Source organism: Xiphias gladius, chromosome 23 (assembly GCF_016859285.1).
Source record: "Xiphias gladius isolate SHS-SW01 ecotype Sanya breed wild chromosome 23, ASM1685928v1, whole genome shotgun sequence".
Taxonomy (NCBI): Eukaryota; Metazoa; Chordata; class Actinopteri; order Istiophoriformes; family Xiphiidae; genus Xiphias; species Xiphias gladius.
The window spans coordinates 3,820,145-3,838,473 of record NC_053422.1 but is presented as its reverse complement, the minus strand read 5'-3'; the positions used below and the strand labels follow the sequence as shown (position 1 = coordinate 3,838,473).

The window sequence follows — 18,329 nt, the reverse complement described above, 5'->3', positions numbered from 1 at the left end:
CTAGCAGAGGGATGGAGGGATGGAGGGCATGGTGGAGGAGGGAAGGATAGAGGCAGATTAGGTTGCAGAGTGACAGAGGTTGGCTGGAGGTGAGATTCGTGTAACGGATCTCCCGGGAGGAAGGAAGAGCTGTAGACGGACTGGATTCCAAGCCATCAGTCAACCAAAGCCACCTCAAAATAACTAAAGAAGTGATTTTTTTTTTTTAATTTTGCGCCATTGCTTTGAACGTAATTTGGCTTTGATTTTTGGGATTATTTTAGGAATCATTAGTAGTATTTATGAGAGTCATTATGGCGGTAATGAGGACGTTATTGCCATGTCCTTTCTGCCTCCTTTTTCTGGCTCTGGGTGTCCGAGGTGGGTAAAAAGGGTAAAGACTGAAGCTCTGAACCAAACCAGAAGGGACATTTTCTTCTGTATGATACAGCTTTTTCACAAAGTCTGAAGGCATTTCATTCCCCTGAAGCCTGCTGCATATGATTCTGTTGTAAAAGCAAATCCAGAGTAGAAAGGGAATGGAGGGTAGATAAATCCTAATTTTCGCTGAGTCACTCTAGTTTGGTTAAATAGGAGAGGTTAATAGAAAGACTGACAGAGTCATTTAGAAAGTCCTTTACGTGGCATATCAAAAGCAAAAAAAGAAATTCTGTCTCAAATCAAACAAAACTAAAATCGAAACTGTTAAAAAGAGCACTTCTCAATAATTAATGCTTAAACTGGAACTTCCACGAGCCCAAAACTTTCTTATTACCCAACCCTGTTGTTGGACGAGCCTCTGAGGGGCTCATCTTTTAAAAGCAGCGGTAGATTGGCCGACAGATACGAGTGCGAAAAAAATTAGTATTTGATTGAACTCCTGAGTGTTTTTGAATCGAGACCGGAAGCGGCATCAGCAGCCCTGGGTAACTTTGGTATAGACTGGAGGCCAGAAATCATTTGCAGAGACTGTGTGTGTGTGTGTGTGTGTGTGTGTGTGTGTGTGTGTGTGTGTGTGTGTGTGAGAGAGAGAGAGAGAAACACAGATATTAAGGAAGCAAAAGAGCATATGTGTGTCTGACACACACAGATTTGAAGAGAGGCTATGATGATGGTGTGTGTGTGTGTGTGTGTGTGTGTGTGATAGAGAGAGAAAAGAACAAAGAAAACAGTACGCAGAAATGTGTGTTTTTTGTTAGCGTCAACATGCGAGAGATCTGAAGGTGAGTACGTCCCTCCATCCCCTTCAGTACCTTTCTTTCTCTTTCATCAGTTCTGCTCTCCCCAGTCTGTCAGCGTTGCAAGCAACTGAGAGTAACGAGGTCAAAGATCAGAGTCAACGGCGTCACCGCAATGATGCGAGTGTGAATTCGGACAGAAATGCTCCTAAATTTTTTTTTTTTTTTTTTTTGTCAGATGCGAAATGGGATTCAGTCCAACCCTTTACACGAATTAAGAGCAGCTAGATTTTTTGCACAGATTCAGGTTAGTAATACAGAACCCAGAGGTGGAGGAAGTATTCAGATCCTTGACTTGAGCAAAAGTACCAGTACAGCCATGTAAAAATACTGAAAAATCCTACTTAAGTAAAAGTACATAGGTATTAGCAGCAAGATGTAGTTAAGGTATTAACGTAAAAGTACTGGTTTGGTCCCTCTGACTGATATATGGTTATGTATGGCATCATGGGATGATTAGTACTGAAGCATCAGTGTGTCAACAGCATGTTCCTGTCGTAGCCGCTGGAGGCGGAGCTAGTTCAAGCTACTTTATACACAGTTTTATAAACAGGGACGCCGGAGCAGTAGTGAGATGATTGATTGGAGAGGAAAGAAGAAAAGAAAGTTCTGATACAGAAATGTGTTTTCAGCTTTTGGACTTCTTCCTCTAATCTTTGATTTTTGTTGAGATATTGGATCATTTGAACATTTCTTGAAGTGAAACTATGTGAGAAGTTTAGAGGGAAAAATCACTATTTGGTGGAGCCGATGACCAGTCACAGACATACACTGCTTTTTGTAAGACCTCAGAAGCCAAAAAAGGTTGGAAACCACTGGTTTAATCTTTCACAATAATGTCACAAATTAAACCAGGTTTTAAACGCTTGTATCATCCATTGTGTAAAATCTTCGTCTTAAAATGAACTAGTAACTAAAGCTGTCAGATAAATGCAGTGGAGTAGAAAGTAGCATAAAATGGAGATACTCCAGGGATGTACAAGTACCTCAACGTTGTACTGAAGTACTTGGTCACAGTTATTGCAGTCATAGAGGTACATGGAGGAACACCAAGGCCCTCTTAGCTGTGAGATCAGCTGCAGGATCGCCTCTTGCCAGCGTGAGCCGCTGGTTTGCTATGGAGAGAACCCGGGGACAGTGGCTCCTTGAGGCCTGCACACTGCTCAGATTTTAGACCCTAGGACCCGGATCACACGTGGTGAACTTTCGGTGCGCGAGCAAGGGGGATGACGTTACCTGGAGGTAATCTTCGATGGGCAAAAAAAGCTTCATCTCCCTGTTGTTTGAATTCCCAGAAATGCACAAGACAACCTCAAAGGAATATTATACAGCATTCTGGGAAGTGCGGTTATATGCAAGGAGACGTTGGCCAAGCTTTGCATCAAGACTGGAAGCGGGGGGACATGCTTACTAATTAACATGGTCAGTACACAAAGAGAAATGTAAAAACGACAATTTGTGGTTTATAGAGGTATACAAAAATACACACAAACACAAGGATAAAATGAGACACACACACACACACACACACTCACCCTGGAGCAGCAGTGATGGGAACAGCCAGTACTTTACAACACTCTGGTTTTCCAGTAGCGTCCCACTTCCTCCTCTGTTGACCTCGTTTGCGCCCGTCACAACAGAAACACACGTTCAGCAATACACACCAGACACGCACATCCAAATTGACCTCATGACTTACTGACTGACTGCCTTCCTGGTCACCTGCTGGTCATTCACCGAGATTTGGGAAATTCAGTAAATTAACTTAAAAAGAAAATTAGACAGACTGTTCCTTTAAAAGGCTTAGACCATGTAATGCAGCTCTGTCTCTCTCTAAACTCTTTTCTCATTACTAGACACACACACACACACACTCTCACTACTGAGGCATGTAATAAGCAACACTTGCTGCCAGTTTAGCCCTTCATTTATTCATTAAAGTGTGTGAGACAGGCTCACGTTGACATAAATCACTTTATCTGTCATGTGGTACCAACACTGCATGAGGTCAAGGGCACACACACACACACACACACACACACACACACACACACTCACACTGTTGCCAGCAGAGCTCATCGTCTGATTAGATGTGATTGATTCCACAATAATCCCCATCCACTTGCATCATCAAGCTTTAAAATCTGTGTGTGTGTGTGTGTGTGTGTGTGTGTGTGAGTGTGAGTGTGTGTGTGTGAGGGTGAGGGGTCATTTGTGTCTGACAGAGGTTCCTCAAGTCACTGGCAGCCTGTGGAAGAACTGGTCATGAGACCAGGATAAGAGCTAAATATAGAAACATGCACACACACACACACACACACACACACACACACACACACACACACACTACTGACTGATACTGTCTGTGTGCAAGTGCAGTACTTAAATGAACCAGTGAACTTATCAAAGCATCAGGCTGCAGATTTGCATTCTGGGTAATGTCTCCTTTCTTTCCATTTATTTTTTTAAACCCTCGTTCATCCTTCATTCCCACCAAGTCCAGAGGGACCCGAGTGACAAACTCCTTCTCCTCATATCTGTCTCTGTCTTCCTGTGAGTCTCTTAGGATCAGACCGACCGCCCGGTTTGTCGGAAATATGTTTCCATTCATTGGAATCGAAGTTCGGAGGACTTCATTTTCTCTTTCCGCCCCTCCTTTCGCCTCATTTTTCCCCACTGCCTCTCAGTTCGTGGTGCGCCAGTGCGTTTGACACGTGACCGTGTCGTTTCCGTACTCTGCGCGTACCCGAGGGATTCAACGGTACAGTGTATCCATGTCCAGGGGCCAAATCCCTGACCTGAATATCCTTTTGAAGAACTTGAAATCTTGCCCACGGTAAACATAACTGAACACGATGACACTCGAGATGGTCATTGTAAATGAGAAGAGCTCTGTTAGTTTCTCTAATGAGCTTGACGACACTGTAGCTTCAGCTTTTTGACCCCATGTATCATCTATACACACTGCCCCCAGTGTTCATGTGCTTTATTACAGCTTGAAGAGACATAGCGGTTAATGGCTGAGGATGGGAACAACTAATGCTCTGAGGGATCAAGGGATACGTGGGGTAACTACCATGTTCATGCAAACGCATAATTAAAGGTAATCATATCGGTGTCCTTTCAGCTAAGGGTCAGCATTTCAGGATGTAATCAGGCATACAATTCGTTTTTATTCCGCAAACACTGGCAGACATCGTGTTGTTGAAAATATAAAATATAGGGTAAAAAATTACATCAAAAAAGGGGTAATGAATTTATAATGACTGAAATTGTGCAGAAACTATTTTTTTGCTTCATGGTTGGTGGTAGTTCATTAAAAGAACATCAATCAACAGCAGGAAAAAAAAGCCAAATGTCCGCTGGCATCAGCTTCTCTAATGTGAGGATTTGTTGCTTTTCTCTGTGCTATGCAGTGGTTGGTTAAATATGATACGGACTGTTGGTCGGATAAAACCGGCAATTTGAAGACTTCACTTCATCTTGCGACAGACATTTTTCAGGATTTTCTGACAATTTCTGCACCAAACGGTTAATCAACAGATCAATTACACATAAACATAACCGACAGACGAAGTAGATAATGACTTAATTGTTAGTTGCAGCCCTGGTCCAGCTACAAAGAGATTAGAGAAGAGACGGTTTGAATCCCGTCCATGGAGAATCGGACTGGAGGACGGAAGCAAGCTGCAGCAGAAGACCCTGTTTGTACTGGGCTGCTCCCGCTGTGAATGCATGATAACCATGTGAATGCAAAGCAGGTTGCTGCTGTAAAAAACATTTTGGTGCTCAGTCAAGCTTCTCTGGATAAATAAAGATTAAACAGCACGAGATAGCGATTCCCACTGATCTGCATTCTAATTTAGCTTCCGTCCGTTCCCTTGCAAGTTTTCATTGTCTTACTTTGTACCTCAATAATCAAATAGCACATAATTGGCTTTTTGTGGCCCTTATTAAATATGGAAGGGGGCCGCAGATAGAGGGGGTGTCCTTTTTGTTCGCAGTAATTAAGCACATCCCTTCTGTGTTGGCTGCAGAGGAGAAAAATGAGTTGGGAAGTTTAAATTGTGCGGCTTTCCATTCTCATTACCTGTCAAGAAATGACTCACTAATTCACAGGCGACCCTTTCATGTCACGATGAGGCATTGGTTGTCAACCTGAAGAAAGGGGGGTCACGACACAATTCCTGCAGGGTCATAAGATGATTTATAAGATATAGGTAAACACGTCCGAGGACATAAATGTGCTATATTTAAATTGGCTTTTGATTAAAGCCGTTTATTATGAAAAGAAAAACATTTACACTAGTTTACCGAACTAAATATTGCAAGCTTCCTCCTTTCATTGTCCTCATATATTACTGAACGAGACACCTTCGATTCAACATTTGAGAGAGCTCTTGCATTTTCCTTCCCGTGCACAGGAAATGATGCTTTTAAAGTTCCTGGTTTGTTTTGAAATCAGGAAAAGATAAAGAACAAGAGGCCATAATAGCTGTACAGACAAATGCTCAATCAAACATCCAAAGAAGGGATTCCCTCCGACTGTCTAACTGACAAGTGATCTTTGGGAAATGCAGTAGCAGAAACAGAACAGCAATTAGTGTTTACCACCAAAGATGCAGACAAAGTCAAAAAGATAAAGACTTGACTGTGTAATCACTTGCGAAGTGAAAATAAAATCTGTTAGTTGAGTGTCAGTTCGAGCTCGGTGCTCGGTGTTCATGTGCACCTAAGGGGATCATGAGTCGATAGGTCTAAGCAGCACTGCGGGGATGTCTGAGGTGTCATTTATAAACCACTTCCTGGCAAAGTGACCTACAGGAAAGGGAGAGTTAAGGTAGTGGCACACTTAACGGATTCCCGAGCCTGGCAAGTTGCCTTATATCTTCCATGTCACTTCAGTGTGCGAGGCTGGAAAGTGATTACAACTCTCTATCTGGCTCCTCTCATCATCGTTTTTCATATATATGGGCTCTGGTCTGTCACTTAACCTTCACATGCACCCCCCTCCCCATTTCCGGTATTACAGTGTCTCTCCAAGACAGGTTTAAGGGCGTCGTGTTGGAGATTTGAAGCTCAAACGCCGGCTCAGAAAATTGGAGAAAGTGTCAGTTCTCGCAGATTACTCCCGCATTTGATCATGTTTGGAGCCAAACGTTCAGAGTGTTCAGAATCTGGGAAAGCTTCTGAAACTGCATGCTGGGTAGAAAAAATGCGATACTGACTTCAAAGATTAAGAAATAATTACAAAGCTCCTCGTGTGATCAACTAATTTACTCAAAAAAAAAAAAAAAATGGAGATAACTTGTTCTCTGTAGCTGGAGTCGGGCATGAACCTCCATCTTATCCGTGAAAGTCAGCACCGAGGTTTAACTCTGCTAGACCATTACTTGTCACTTATGATGGATGGAAACAAAGAGCAAAATTAGATTTTTTCTGTCGGCAGTAAATAAGTGTGACTTCTACAACATCTCTGCCATCTAAAGTCTCTAGATGCTTTAGCCATTCAGAGCTGGTAAAGCAAGTTAATCATGTAACAAACCCAGGGGTTCCCAGACTTTTTTTTCTGAGAAATCATCCCGTACATTCAGCCGAGACTTATAGTCTTTTTTTTTTCCTGCTACCCTCCTGTATCTCCAGCCGAGAGTTGAGACACCTTCACCTTGTATGGTGATGGTGCTCTTTCTGTGTGTGTGTGTGTGTTTGCGTGCACCTAAAGGGAAGTTTGGACAGTCCAGAACACTGGCGAGTACTCACCGGCACATGACTGGGCTTGTGACTGACCTTACATAACATTACAAAAGGTCTGTTGTAGAGCTGCCAGGGAGGCAGTAGCCAAGGCTTTGACTTCTCTGTGGATCAATACAGCAGAACATAATGATCAGAACCGTGTAGAAGGTATGTCAAGGGCTTGTTGTATGCGAACGCACACGTAGCATACGTACATACATCCGGCTCGTATGTCCAACAGAAGTTGGGAAAAGGGACACTAAAATTTTAAAAGCTTTGTCCTGATTCCACATTTCATCCACTTCAGTGCAGTTTCTCAGCAGGTAGTGTGTTTAACACTGGAAGAGTAGAGCAACTTAGTGTGCCCAAAAGAGTGTCCGCTATATTGAGACTTCAGTCCCACGATGCAATGCACAAAGAAAATGGAAGAGATGCTCAAAGCTGCATTAAAATTAAAATAATCTACAGATTTTCATGAGTGAGCTTCAGAAAGTTCTGGGACACAATAAAATAAGTATTAAAACTTTCGAAAAATATTTTGCTTAACTGTTATGGATTTTACTTGGCAATCAAAAGTCTAAAGGGGCAGTTTTATCGATGTCCGCCATTTTCTCAGTTCCTGTTCCTATAAAACTATAAAAACTATAAAAGATATCCAAACATAATATACTAAAAAGATTAGTGTATCGCATATACTTTAGACAGTTAGTATCCTCGAATGCGGACACAGCATAATTGTTTTAGTTTAACAGGTAATGGCTCGGGTGAACTCAACCAGCTCGTTTCTCCAGGTTTTATCAACGTTGCTTAGCTTCATATTTTTAGCTTTTAGTCTGAGAAAAACGCTTTTTAACTCCACCCTCAGAGGCTTAACTCAACCACAGAGCTCATTTCAGCCTCCAAGAAATCCCCGTGTAACTATAATTCCAGAGTGCTATTCATAGACGACTGATGGAAAGACATGCAACTTTACCTCAGCACCACGGGGAGAATTCAAACAAGAGATAACCCTTGAAAGAATGTATCGTATGAGTGTGTGTTTGCGTGCGTTTAAAGATAGAACCTTAATGATGCAGGTTCGGCACATCCACATGCTAGAACACCACCTCAGAGTCTCGCCGGCCTCTCCGTGTCCACCTGCTGGTTTTAGCCCAGATAGCTCTCCCACGTGCAGGCCCGCTATAAATAGCACAGGTCTAATGTGCGATTGTCCCGGCAGGCTTTTTATGACTGAACGGACCAGTAGGTTTTCCACAAATGGAAGTCACCACACTATTTTTTACACCTCATTCCCCCAGTACCACCATTATTACACCATGATGCCCTTTACACACAGACACGAGCCAATAGATTTTATAGGTTTCAAAAGGTCAGAGGTCGGGACTAAGTTTTAGATTCACATTTGCATATATTGCACATATAGATACTGTGATTTTATTCGAAACCCACCCCCGTGCTACAGTGTTTTCCTCAGTTCATTTACTCTGCCCGGTTTCAGTTTTCCTCTAGCCTTTCTGTTTGTTTGCTTGATATTTATACTCATATTATCCTCTGTTTATAAAACCCCGTAAACTCCAAACGAACTTACTGCGACCTGCGATCCCTGAAGTACGCCCTTTCAAAAACTTCAAAGGTGTCTGTAGTCTACGTTAATTTCATTCCCATTTACTTAATCTAGCCAGTCTAATGCTCCATTTAAGCCGTAATCGATTTAGACGGAGAAACGGTGAGTGATGTGTCCATTCTTGAGACGGTGTTATACCTACGTTGAAACAGAGAAGAGTAAGCCACTTTCCTCCCCTTTATTTTCCCTTTTAGCAAGTATATGACATTTATTTTTCCCAGGGAAAATGACTGAGCAAAGGTTTTTTTTAAAGCAAAAACCCTGATTTATATTCACACCTCAGACTCCTGGATTTCAAACTCTTTTTTTTGCTTAAGGCCACCTCATTAGGGGATGTTCAAGGAGTCTTAGTGAGCTTCTTTTTAACTCCATGCGGTGAGAATTAATATGGCTTCACAGAGTCTGTTTCACTGCCTTATTGGGCCGATGAACTGTGTTTGACCGAGTGCAGGAGGGCGCCATCCGTCTGAAAGGGGAGAAGAACTGCAAAACTTTGTCAGCTTCTCTACTGCGCAGAGAACCGTCGCTCACCAGCAAAACCTGACAGCACTGATCTTCAGAGGCTCAAAACAGCCTGTCTATGTTTACCACCGTGCATCTCTTTGCAGTTGCGCGAAGGGGTACATTTTTAAATTTCACACTTATAGATTCACGTCCTCGGCATAATTACACCGGAGCCGATTTAACTTAAAGGTGAGCCCTAGTACTGAGACCGGAGACTCGACTCAACTAAGTTCAGCTGAAGTTACAAAAACTAGGGGCTGACACTTGGGACCCTGGCAGGGTACAAGCCGCTCATACGAGCAGTTTTTGGAATAGTCACACGTGTTGCTTCGGAAGGCGCTGAAAAGCAACGTATCTTGACACTGGGGCATGACCCTGTGTGCAAAAAGTAACACAATGCATAGACATATTAATGAGCTTTGGTCAATCTAAATTAGGGACCTCAGAAGAGAAGAAACTGTTGTTTGTTTTTTACTTGTAAAGACTGGTGCCACTTTCTTTGGAGGATCTTAGCAATTATGGCTAAATGATCGGCAAATATACATTTAAAAGAAATGTCCCACTGAAACCGTCTTTGGAGTATCAGTCGCTCACGGCCTGTGGGCTTTAAAAGTCGCCCTGAAAGGTTTGTAGCTTGCTCTTTCGCAGCGGACAGCAGCTGTAGTCAGTTTACATTCACAGCATTTGCAATGGACTCCAGCAGCGACACAGAGCAACGGCGAAAAGAAAAACAGAAAAGAAGAAAAAAAAATCAAAACGGCCACAAAAACCTCCCAAACCACTTCAGCATAATCCACTTTGGTGCCCCTTGATCCGTATTTTAGTACGTTTCCGACAATTGTTGCTTTGCCATTAAATTCCTGAATATGTTACAGCAGAGTGTAAGAGCTAAGAGGAAGCTGCAGTGGGACATAAAAGCAGTGTATCAAGCCATGTTGTGGAGAAGCTGGGGGTGTTGGGAACATGCCGACCCTGAGTTACACTACAGGCGTGGTTTCCATGGACATGTTGACACTTTTTTGTCATAACTACCATCAGAAACCATTGTAACGGCTGTGCAGCTGCGATTTTAGGTGGAGTAATCCTTTACTTTATCGGGGAAACAGGCCTCTTGATAGGCTTGATATTGAATGAGCATCTTTTTGGATGTGTTTTGACAATCTTAGCTCACAACAGCCAGCGCTGAGGTCAAAGGTCACAGAGCTCAGAGAGTAGATGCCACTTGATCAGTGCAGTGATCACGCGCACCACAGAGGTGCTAGAAAAAGGAAATAAGAGCAGAGCAGAGAAGGCGTCGCTTCTTGCTGAGCTGCTCGTTCGCCTGCTTCCTCCTCCCCGGTGTCTGTGAGCCGTGTTGCGTAGCTGTCAGGGGCTTCATCATTATTCAGAGGCAGCGCGGCGTTGGGAACGCACCGCCTATCGCCTGCAGCTGCTTGCAGAGAGCACGCTCAGACGCGCGTCACGTGTGTGTTGCGCGCGGTGTTGTGCTTGGTCTCGGTCGTGTGTTTCGTGGTTTCATGTGCAGGGGATTTCCCATTTACCCGCGTGTTAACGTGACATGGTGTTTGAGTGTGTGTGACAGAGAGCAGGACACACCAGCAGAGCGTCATATGAAGCAGAGGGTCGCTGCTTTGGCAGGTGAACGTGATACCGACGACGTCACATCACAGCGGCGCCGTGTGACGGTGTGCACGTATGTGCTGCTCCTTCTCCACGCTCGTGTATACTGTATGTCAAGGTTTCTGGTGCAACGTGTTTGGGTGTATGAAATGTGTGCGCCATGCCCAAGGATGTTGTTATTGATTGACGGCGGCAATGGAGAGAAGAAGGAAGAGAAGGAGGGATGACTGTGGAGAGAGAGAGAAGCCGAGGGGAAACAAAGAAATCAATCAGCCAGAGATGGAAGGATGTAGGGAAGGGGAAGAGAATGTAGAGGAGAGCAGGGAGGGAGAACATGAGATTATATATGAAGGAGAGAAGAGGAAAGAAGAGCAGCAGAAGAGGGAGAAGGAATAGAGAGGGGGGATAGATGATAAAAGAGAGATGGAGGAGAGGAGAAAAGAGGAGAACCAAGAGGAAAAGATGGAAGAGAAGAAAAGGGAAAAGCTGAAAGGCAATGGAAGAAGGCAGCGAGAGAGGTGGAGAGGAAGGGTGCTGAGGATAAAGAGGAAGATGATGAAAATGGTACCGGAGAAAAGAGAAGAAGATGAGAAAGAAGAGATTGTGAGCAAAAAAAGATGAGAGGGAAAAATGAGAGTGGAAATATGGTGGGAGGAGAAAGAGAGAAGGAAGAAAAGGAGAGGAGGAGAAAGTTAAAGGTCGGAGGAGGAGAGGAGGAAACTGCCGAAGAACACAAAAGAAGGGAACAAGGGAAGAAGAACATCGAGAAGATGTAGTAGAAAGAATGGGGAGGAGAGAAGAACAGAAGACAAAAGAGGAGCAGAAGAAGAGGGAACAGAGAAGAGAGGATAGATGAGGGGAGAAAATAGGAGAGTAACTAGTTGAAGAGGAAATGTGGAGAGGAAAAGGAAGGGAGGAGGAAACAGCAGAGGAGCAAAATTCAAAGAATAAAAGCGGAAATGAAGGAAAATGGAGAAAAATAAAGGGTATGAAAGAGGAGAAAAGACCAAAGTGAAGGGGAGGAAATGGCAAAGGAAGGATAGATGGATAAGAAAGAAGAGAAAATGAAAAGAGAGGAGGAGGATGGAGAATGCTGGGGAGATCAGGGATAAGAGGAGAGGAAAGAGGAGAAAAGAGGGAGAAAAAATTATTAAGCTGGAAAGATAATGAGTAAGAAAGACAGAAGAATGAAAAGAGGAGACAGATCATAGTGGAGGTAGAGGAAAGGATGTTGAATGGAAGAAAGGACAGGTGAAGGAAAGAGGGGAGAGGTGAGGGAGGAAAGAGCAGAGAAGAAGAGAAGGAGATGAAAGAGGAGAACGGAAAGGAATGATGAGCAGAGCGAACGAGTGGTGGAGGGGGATGAGTCAGGCACACGTGAGGGGGTTGTGAGCTGCATGCTAACTAACACACACATCGCTAGGTGAAAACACATCTGCACCAGCAACTGGAAGGAGAGGAAGCGATGGGAGGGTCTTACAGAGGGCATCCTCTCCCCTCTCGTCTCCTCCCTCCTTCCCATCTTCTTCTGCTTCTCTATTAAGTCATGACTGTCCTCCCCTCCTTCTCTCCATCGCTCCTCCTCTGTCGCTCTTTTATTCTCTCTCCTCTGACCCACATCTCCCTTTCTCTCCCTCTCACCAACACAATCTTTCCCATCACCTTGCTCTTTCATTTTCTTTATTCTTGCTTCCGACTCATTTTTGTTTCCTTTCATCTCTCTGTCCTTTCCCTTGCTTCTCTAGGTCCCTTCCTCTGTTCTCCATCCTTTTACCGTTCCCTTTTCCCTTCGTCCTCCGCTTTTCTCCTCTTTGCACCTTTCCCTCCCTCCATCCCTCCATCCTCCCCTTCTCAGCCCACTCTACTGATTAGCTCTTTGATCGTGTCTGCTCTGGTGTGCTGTGTTGGTTCTGCTCTGTAATTTATGAAACCATAACTGATATCGGCTCGTGTTATCCATTCCTTGACCCAAATAAACACTCCTCACTCAGACCAAATAAACACACACACATATACGCACGGCGAGGCAGCTTGGGAACAGTTGCAAAAATAACCGTTGGAAATGTGTTGTAATGATAAGAAACAAGATAAATGTTTTCTAAAATCAAAGAAAAAAGTAAGCGGTCATTAAGCATCAAGAGTGCGTGCAAATTGAAACGCTCGTTGGCAAAAGCACAAAATAATAAGACGGGATCTGCAGGGAGGGAAGAGAAGCGAGAGTTGGTGATGGAAGCGGAGATAATGAACTGTTACATTGGAAATTCATCATCAACGTGTAGACTGTTTGTTCATTCATTTTCGGGATACGTGAATTCTGTAAACTGAGCTTTGATTAGCTTAGCTAGCTGTTAGCTGCCGCAGCAGCCATAATCCGAATTTATGCCAAACGAACTGAACAAAACTATGAAAATATGCTAATCCTGTTTGCATGCTGTGCACTAAAGCTTAACCATTGTGTTTCAGTAGCTCACGTGGACACATCTGCTGTGGGTACGTGAGCAGCGGCAATGTTAGCTAGCTAGGCTACACTGGAACAACCACGTAAGCAATTCATGTGAAATAAACTTATGAAATGATGTCTTTAATCACAGTTTAGACTTGAGGGACCTCGTCGGACGTTGGTTTTAGAAGTTTTCTGGCAGATTCAAAGAAAGTGTTGCATGTTAACACTGTACTGAACGTCAGACGCAAAGCCGTGACCATAAATTGCCAGAAACTTAACTTTATGTCTGTGCCATTTGTGCTATGTCATATTCTCATCAACACTAGACTCAAGTATAGTAACTTCATACTGTATGTTGGGACAGAGTATTTACGCAGAGCTTTCAGAGACAAAATACCAAAGAAGCAATGGGTGGTTCAGTGTTTAGAGTCAGTTTGAGAGGACATTACGAGGGAGGACGTCTGATGGGGAGGGAAAACCGTCTGTTTGATTCATTTTGAAAGAAGGCTGGTTTAACTGGTTAGCACTGTCTACTCGCCCTGTGAGATGAAAACCAAATGTGTGTCTGTCTGTGTGTGTGTGGGCGTATAAGGGAATGAGAGACAAAGAGACCAGTAACAGAGCATGCTTCCTCATCATACAGTAGATACAATAGGACACTTATGCTTCTCTCTTCCTCTCTGGAAACCGCCTGTGTTTCTTTCTTTTTTTTCCCTGTGACTGCTCACCAAATGCTTCCTCTTTCTTTCTTCTCCTTACACTCTTTTCCTTCTTCCCCAAAAATCTTCCTCCTCCTTCCTCCTTCGTTCACCTCCCCCAAGAGATCACAGTCACTTCCCCCTCACACTGAGTCACGTACACACACTTCCTGCTCTTCTTTTTTTTTCCTATTCTCTCAGTGACGTGGCTCAATGTTTCTGTCTGAATCTTTGCCATGCGTTGTGACTGCAGACCACGTGCCAGCGACTTCTGACTGGAACACTATTTTAGTAGATCACAATTTGGGGTTCTCGAGGGTGTTCTTGAGTTTTTTAAAAGGGGTTGAGGAGTTTGTGAGGATGTACAAGGAGTTTGCAAGGGGATTCCATGTGTGCACGAGGTAATTGTAGGGATTCTTGAGGAGGTTTCAGAGATTCTTAATGGAGTTAAAGTGGTTCCTGAAGAGTTGTAAAGGGTTCTTCAAGGGGCTCTAAGGTTGGTTGGGTTCTACAGGCTGTTGTCGGGCTTCTTGAGGGGATTTCAGGGTTTCTAGAGGGGGTTCCAGGAGTCTTTTAGGGGCTTTGGGGCATTCATGAGGAGGTGTAAGAGCATTTGTGTAGGGCTGAGGAGGTCTTGAGGAGGTTTTCTTGGATATTTATTATTATTGAGGTGTTCTTCGAAGAGTTTGGGGGTTTCATTGATGGGGTTCAGGGATTCTTTGGGGTTACAGGATTTTTTTTTGTTAGGGTTTAAGATCTATTGATGGGATTTTAGAAGTTCCCAAAGGATCGTGAGTGTATTTCATGGATTCGTGAGGGGGCTGGCAGGTTCCCTGATGGAGTACAAGTGATTTTAAGTCGGTTCAAGAGGTTACTAAGAGATTTCTGAGTTTTGCAAGGGGGTTTGAGAGTCCTTAATGAGGTTTATAGGGGTACAACGATCAAAAGTAGGTTTAATTTCACTGTAATTTTAAATATTAATCTGGGAATGAATGAAAACTTTTGTCACAGTTGTAAAACAATACAATACTGCGACTGAAGTAAAGTCTCCATAACTTTTTAGAGCTAGATCAACCATGTGCCACCGTAACCAAAGAGTCTACAGATTAAATAGGGCAGCTAATTTCACTGATTAACACACACATGACCAACGAAGGGGAACTAATCACCTGAAGACCTCTTGGGTTGCGATTGCACTTTGTTGTGAGCCACGGGGAGATGCGCAGGATAAATGCATGAAGACGCTTCCACAATTATTGCTGGTGCATGTGACACATTTTCTGTCTAATCCTGCATTGTGCCGGGGCAGATGCCTCTATTGGTTTCAGTGTCGAACCTCCTCTTACATGGAAGTCTCATTATCTGTAATGAGTAGCTGTTGAGAGATGAGGGGCTGTTGATGAAAGCTCCTTGTGACTCAGACAGCGAACAGTGTAATAATATACAGTATATGCCAGATCATGGAAGCTTTCATCAAAAGTGCCTCACAGTACTTCAGCTGCATACATATTTTAGAAAGGATGGCCCAATGGGAACCAAACCCTTAATTCTGTGCCGTGCTGAGCGATGAACTTCACAGAAAACATCAACCTTGGCTGGGAGCGGAATTATTTCCCATGTTTGGTAGGTTGTGTTTCAGAGAGCGGTTGTTACAGAGAAAACATAATTTGCTTTGTGATCACATGAAAGAGCAAAGTGGCAGACACGTGTGACGCATGCAAACTTGTTCATTTCTCGCTGAGGATCTCTCCAGCTGCGATCAGCACCTCCAGTTTTTTGGGGTCGCGTTTTACAAAGTGACTCGTGCACTTCTGTTGCATCTCAAAAGAACAAACCGCCTGGGAATTTTTCTTTAATCTTGATGTTTGACTAACATGACCTTTCCCTCTCTCTCCCTCTCTTTTTCCGTCTTCAGTATGGGGAGGAGGAAGTGTGTTCCGACCGTTTGGACACCGACTTCCCGGACATCGACCTCTCCCAGCTGGACACCAGCGACTTCGACAGCGTCAACTGTCTCAGTGAGCTGCAGTGGTGCAACGATCAGCCTGCGGATGCGTCACCAGCCTCCATCCACTATAGCACGGCAGATGAGCTCTTCGAGGTGAGGCTTCATCACGAAAATACGGTCCAATTATACTACTGATGTTGCTCTGAAGTCAGCTATGGACATGTTCTTCTTCAACGATGGTAGTCATGCTTTCATCGTAAATGTTATTACTTTACTCATGATTTTGGCCTAATCAGTTGTTTAGAATTGGGTGGTTTTAAACAGCACTTAATTATTTTTTGTCTTTATCCCTCACGCCATGTTAAATGCGGGTTGGAAAGTCCAACATTAGGGAATTCTAAGCCTGCCAGTAAAAAAACATGGCATCCACATCCCTTTTGATTATCAGACCCCAAAGACAGACAAGCAAGACGCTGCTTCATGTTGAAGAATTATTGAGAAAGGTTTCTGGTTCGTTAAGAAACTGATGCAAATGATGAAGTAAAGGTACAAAGGTAAAGGCGCAAACGAGTTCTTGTACAAGAAAATAACCCACTTGATCAACAAATTCAAGTCCAGATTGCTTGAGGTTTAAGCCTAATCCGCAAAATTGGCACCCTGAAGCCACAGTTTAAATGGAAAGTTTTTTAATCTGATTTGATGTAGGACAAACATCCTGCTAGACCCCTAACCACAACATCAAAAGCGATAGAAGGCACCCTAAATGGCTGAACCCACTGTGTCCTGAGGACACATTTCAAAAGTTTAGTCGATGTTATGCAGTGTTCGTCAGTAATAAGCCACAGTCCCACTGAGGTGCCGAGGGATTTCAGTTCCTCAGCTCGTGTTGAGGTCAAGGGTGACATAGAGATAGCGTGCCTTGTGTAAATGTTTTATTTCTGATAATACTTGTCTGCTTCTTGGAATTATTTGTTCAGTGGGTCTTCGGCAGATTTTGCAAGAAATGTTGGATTTGAACGGGCAGATGTGGAGGCAGGACCTTTTCCATTGTTTGGTGTTCAGAAGAAGTCGCTGTGCTGTGAAGGGCTTCATGGACTTGTGAGGCCAAATTCCTCATATTTGCCATTTTAACACCACGATTACCACAATTGCTGCTACTGGAGAATATTTTTGTGAAATGAGGAGAGCAAGGCCAGAATCATGCTGCAGGCTTCTTTTTTTTTTTGAGCAATGCAACCAGGAAACAGTGTATGATTAATACGAATCTGTTGTATTTTCACCAGGGCTGTTATTACAGCAAGAAAATTTACTGTTGAGTAAATGAACTGTTACTTTGATTTGTACGTTTTACTTAAAATGAACCAAAAATAGAGGCGCTCGAGCCCTTGCGGTGGCTGCCCCTAATCTCTGGAACAGCTTACCCGTTCATATAAGAACTGCTCAGACACTAGAAAATTTTAAGTCGCTGCTGAAGACCTAGATCATCTTCTTGGCACTCAAGTAGAGCGGAGCTCGACACCCTGGCCTCATCTTTCGTTGAGCCACAATTCTTTTATCGCTATTATGTTTATTCTTTTCCTTTATTATCATTTGTTGTTTACTCTTATATTTGATTCTGGTATTTTAAGCCTGTTAAGCATTTTGGTCAACTGTGGTTTGTTTAAAAGTGCTATATAAATACATTTTGACTTGACTTGTACAAGTCACTGATAATTCCCCAGACATTTAATGACTCTAAGTTATATTTTACTGTTGACACGTGCAAAGCCCCAACCCTTCACCTGATCCCCTTGCTGAAATTGGGACAAGCAGCGTGTCTCAGCGGGCACTGCCAAGAAAGTAATTGCCAGTTACGCCGTGTGTAACATGATGATGGAAGCACGGAAGCAGTCCATCATTTTGGATCAACCCAGTGCTTCAACAGGGCCAGTGAGAGGCCCGAGACTCCAGTATCAGGTGCCCTTGCTGGATGACTTCAGGGGACACCCTCCTTGTTTTTCTCTTTCTGAAAGCAAACCCTGGATCATTGATTGTCTAAAGGTTTCCAGCCCCAGTTATGTCTCATGGTGCCATTACAGAGGCTAAATTGAGTGCGTCTCCAGAATAAAAATACGACAACGGGGAGATAAAGTAGCATTTAGGTCCAGATCATCAGCTATGTAATGCAACTCTGCCGGAGAAAATTGCTCTGATGCTGCGATGCACCGCAGAGTATTGTTTAAATGAAGACAGGCAAAGCATGATGGGAATGTAGGTGAAGTAAACACAGACTGTCTCTGTCTCTGTGTCGTCCTCAGTTTTTATTCTTATTTCGAACCCCATTAGCCGATGCCAGAGTGACTGTCTACCTTCTGCCGACACAAAACAAAACTTTACGACACAGATGGCATCTGAGGACAGGCTCGAAGAGCCACATCACAAGTAATGGAAGTTTGTATTGATGCCATGATCTTTATGAGAACGAGCACGGAGCTTCATTACTGTGATCTGCTACTGGCAGCATTCAACTGAAAAAGACTTAAGGAAGGAGACAAAAGAGAAG

The 18,329-nt window shown here is 43.5% G+C and overlaps 1 protein-coding gene across 2 annotated transcripts in view; it reads left to right on the top strand.

Annotated features, from left to right (window-relative positions):
* Positions 1-18,329, top strand: part of ppargc1b (peroxisome proliferator-activated receptor gamma, coactivator 1 beta) — a 97,476-nt gene that overhangs the window by 51,384 nt on the left and 27,763 nt on the right. For both annotated transcript variants that reach the window (XM_040120004.1, XM_040120005.1), the window contains exon 2: positions 15,755-15,940. In XM_040120004.1, coding sequence (XP_039975938.1) covers positions 15,755-15,940 — 186 coding nt within the window. The remainder of the gene's footprint in view (positions 1-15,754; positions 15,941-18,329) is intronic.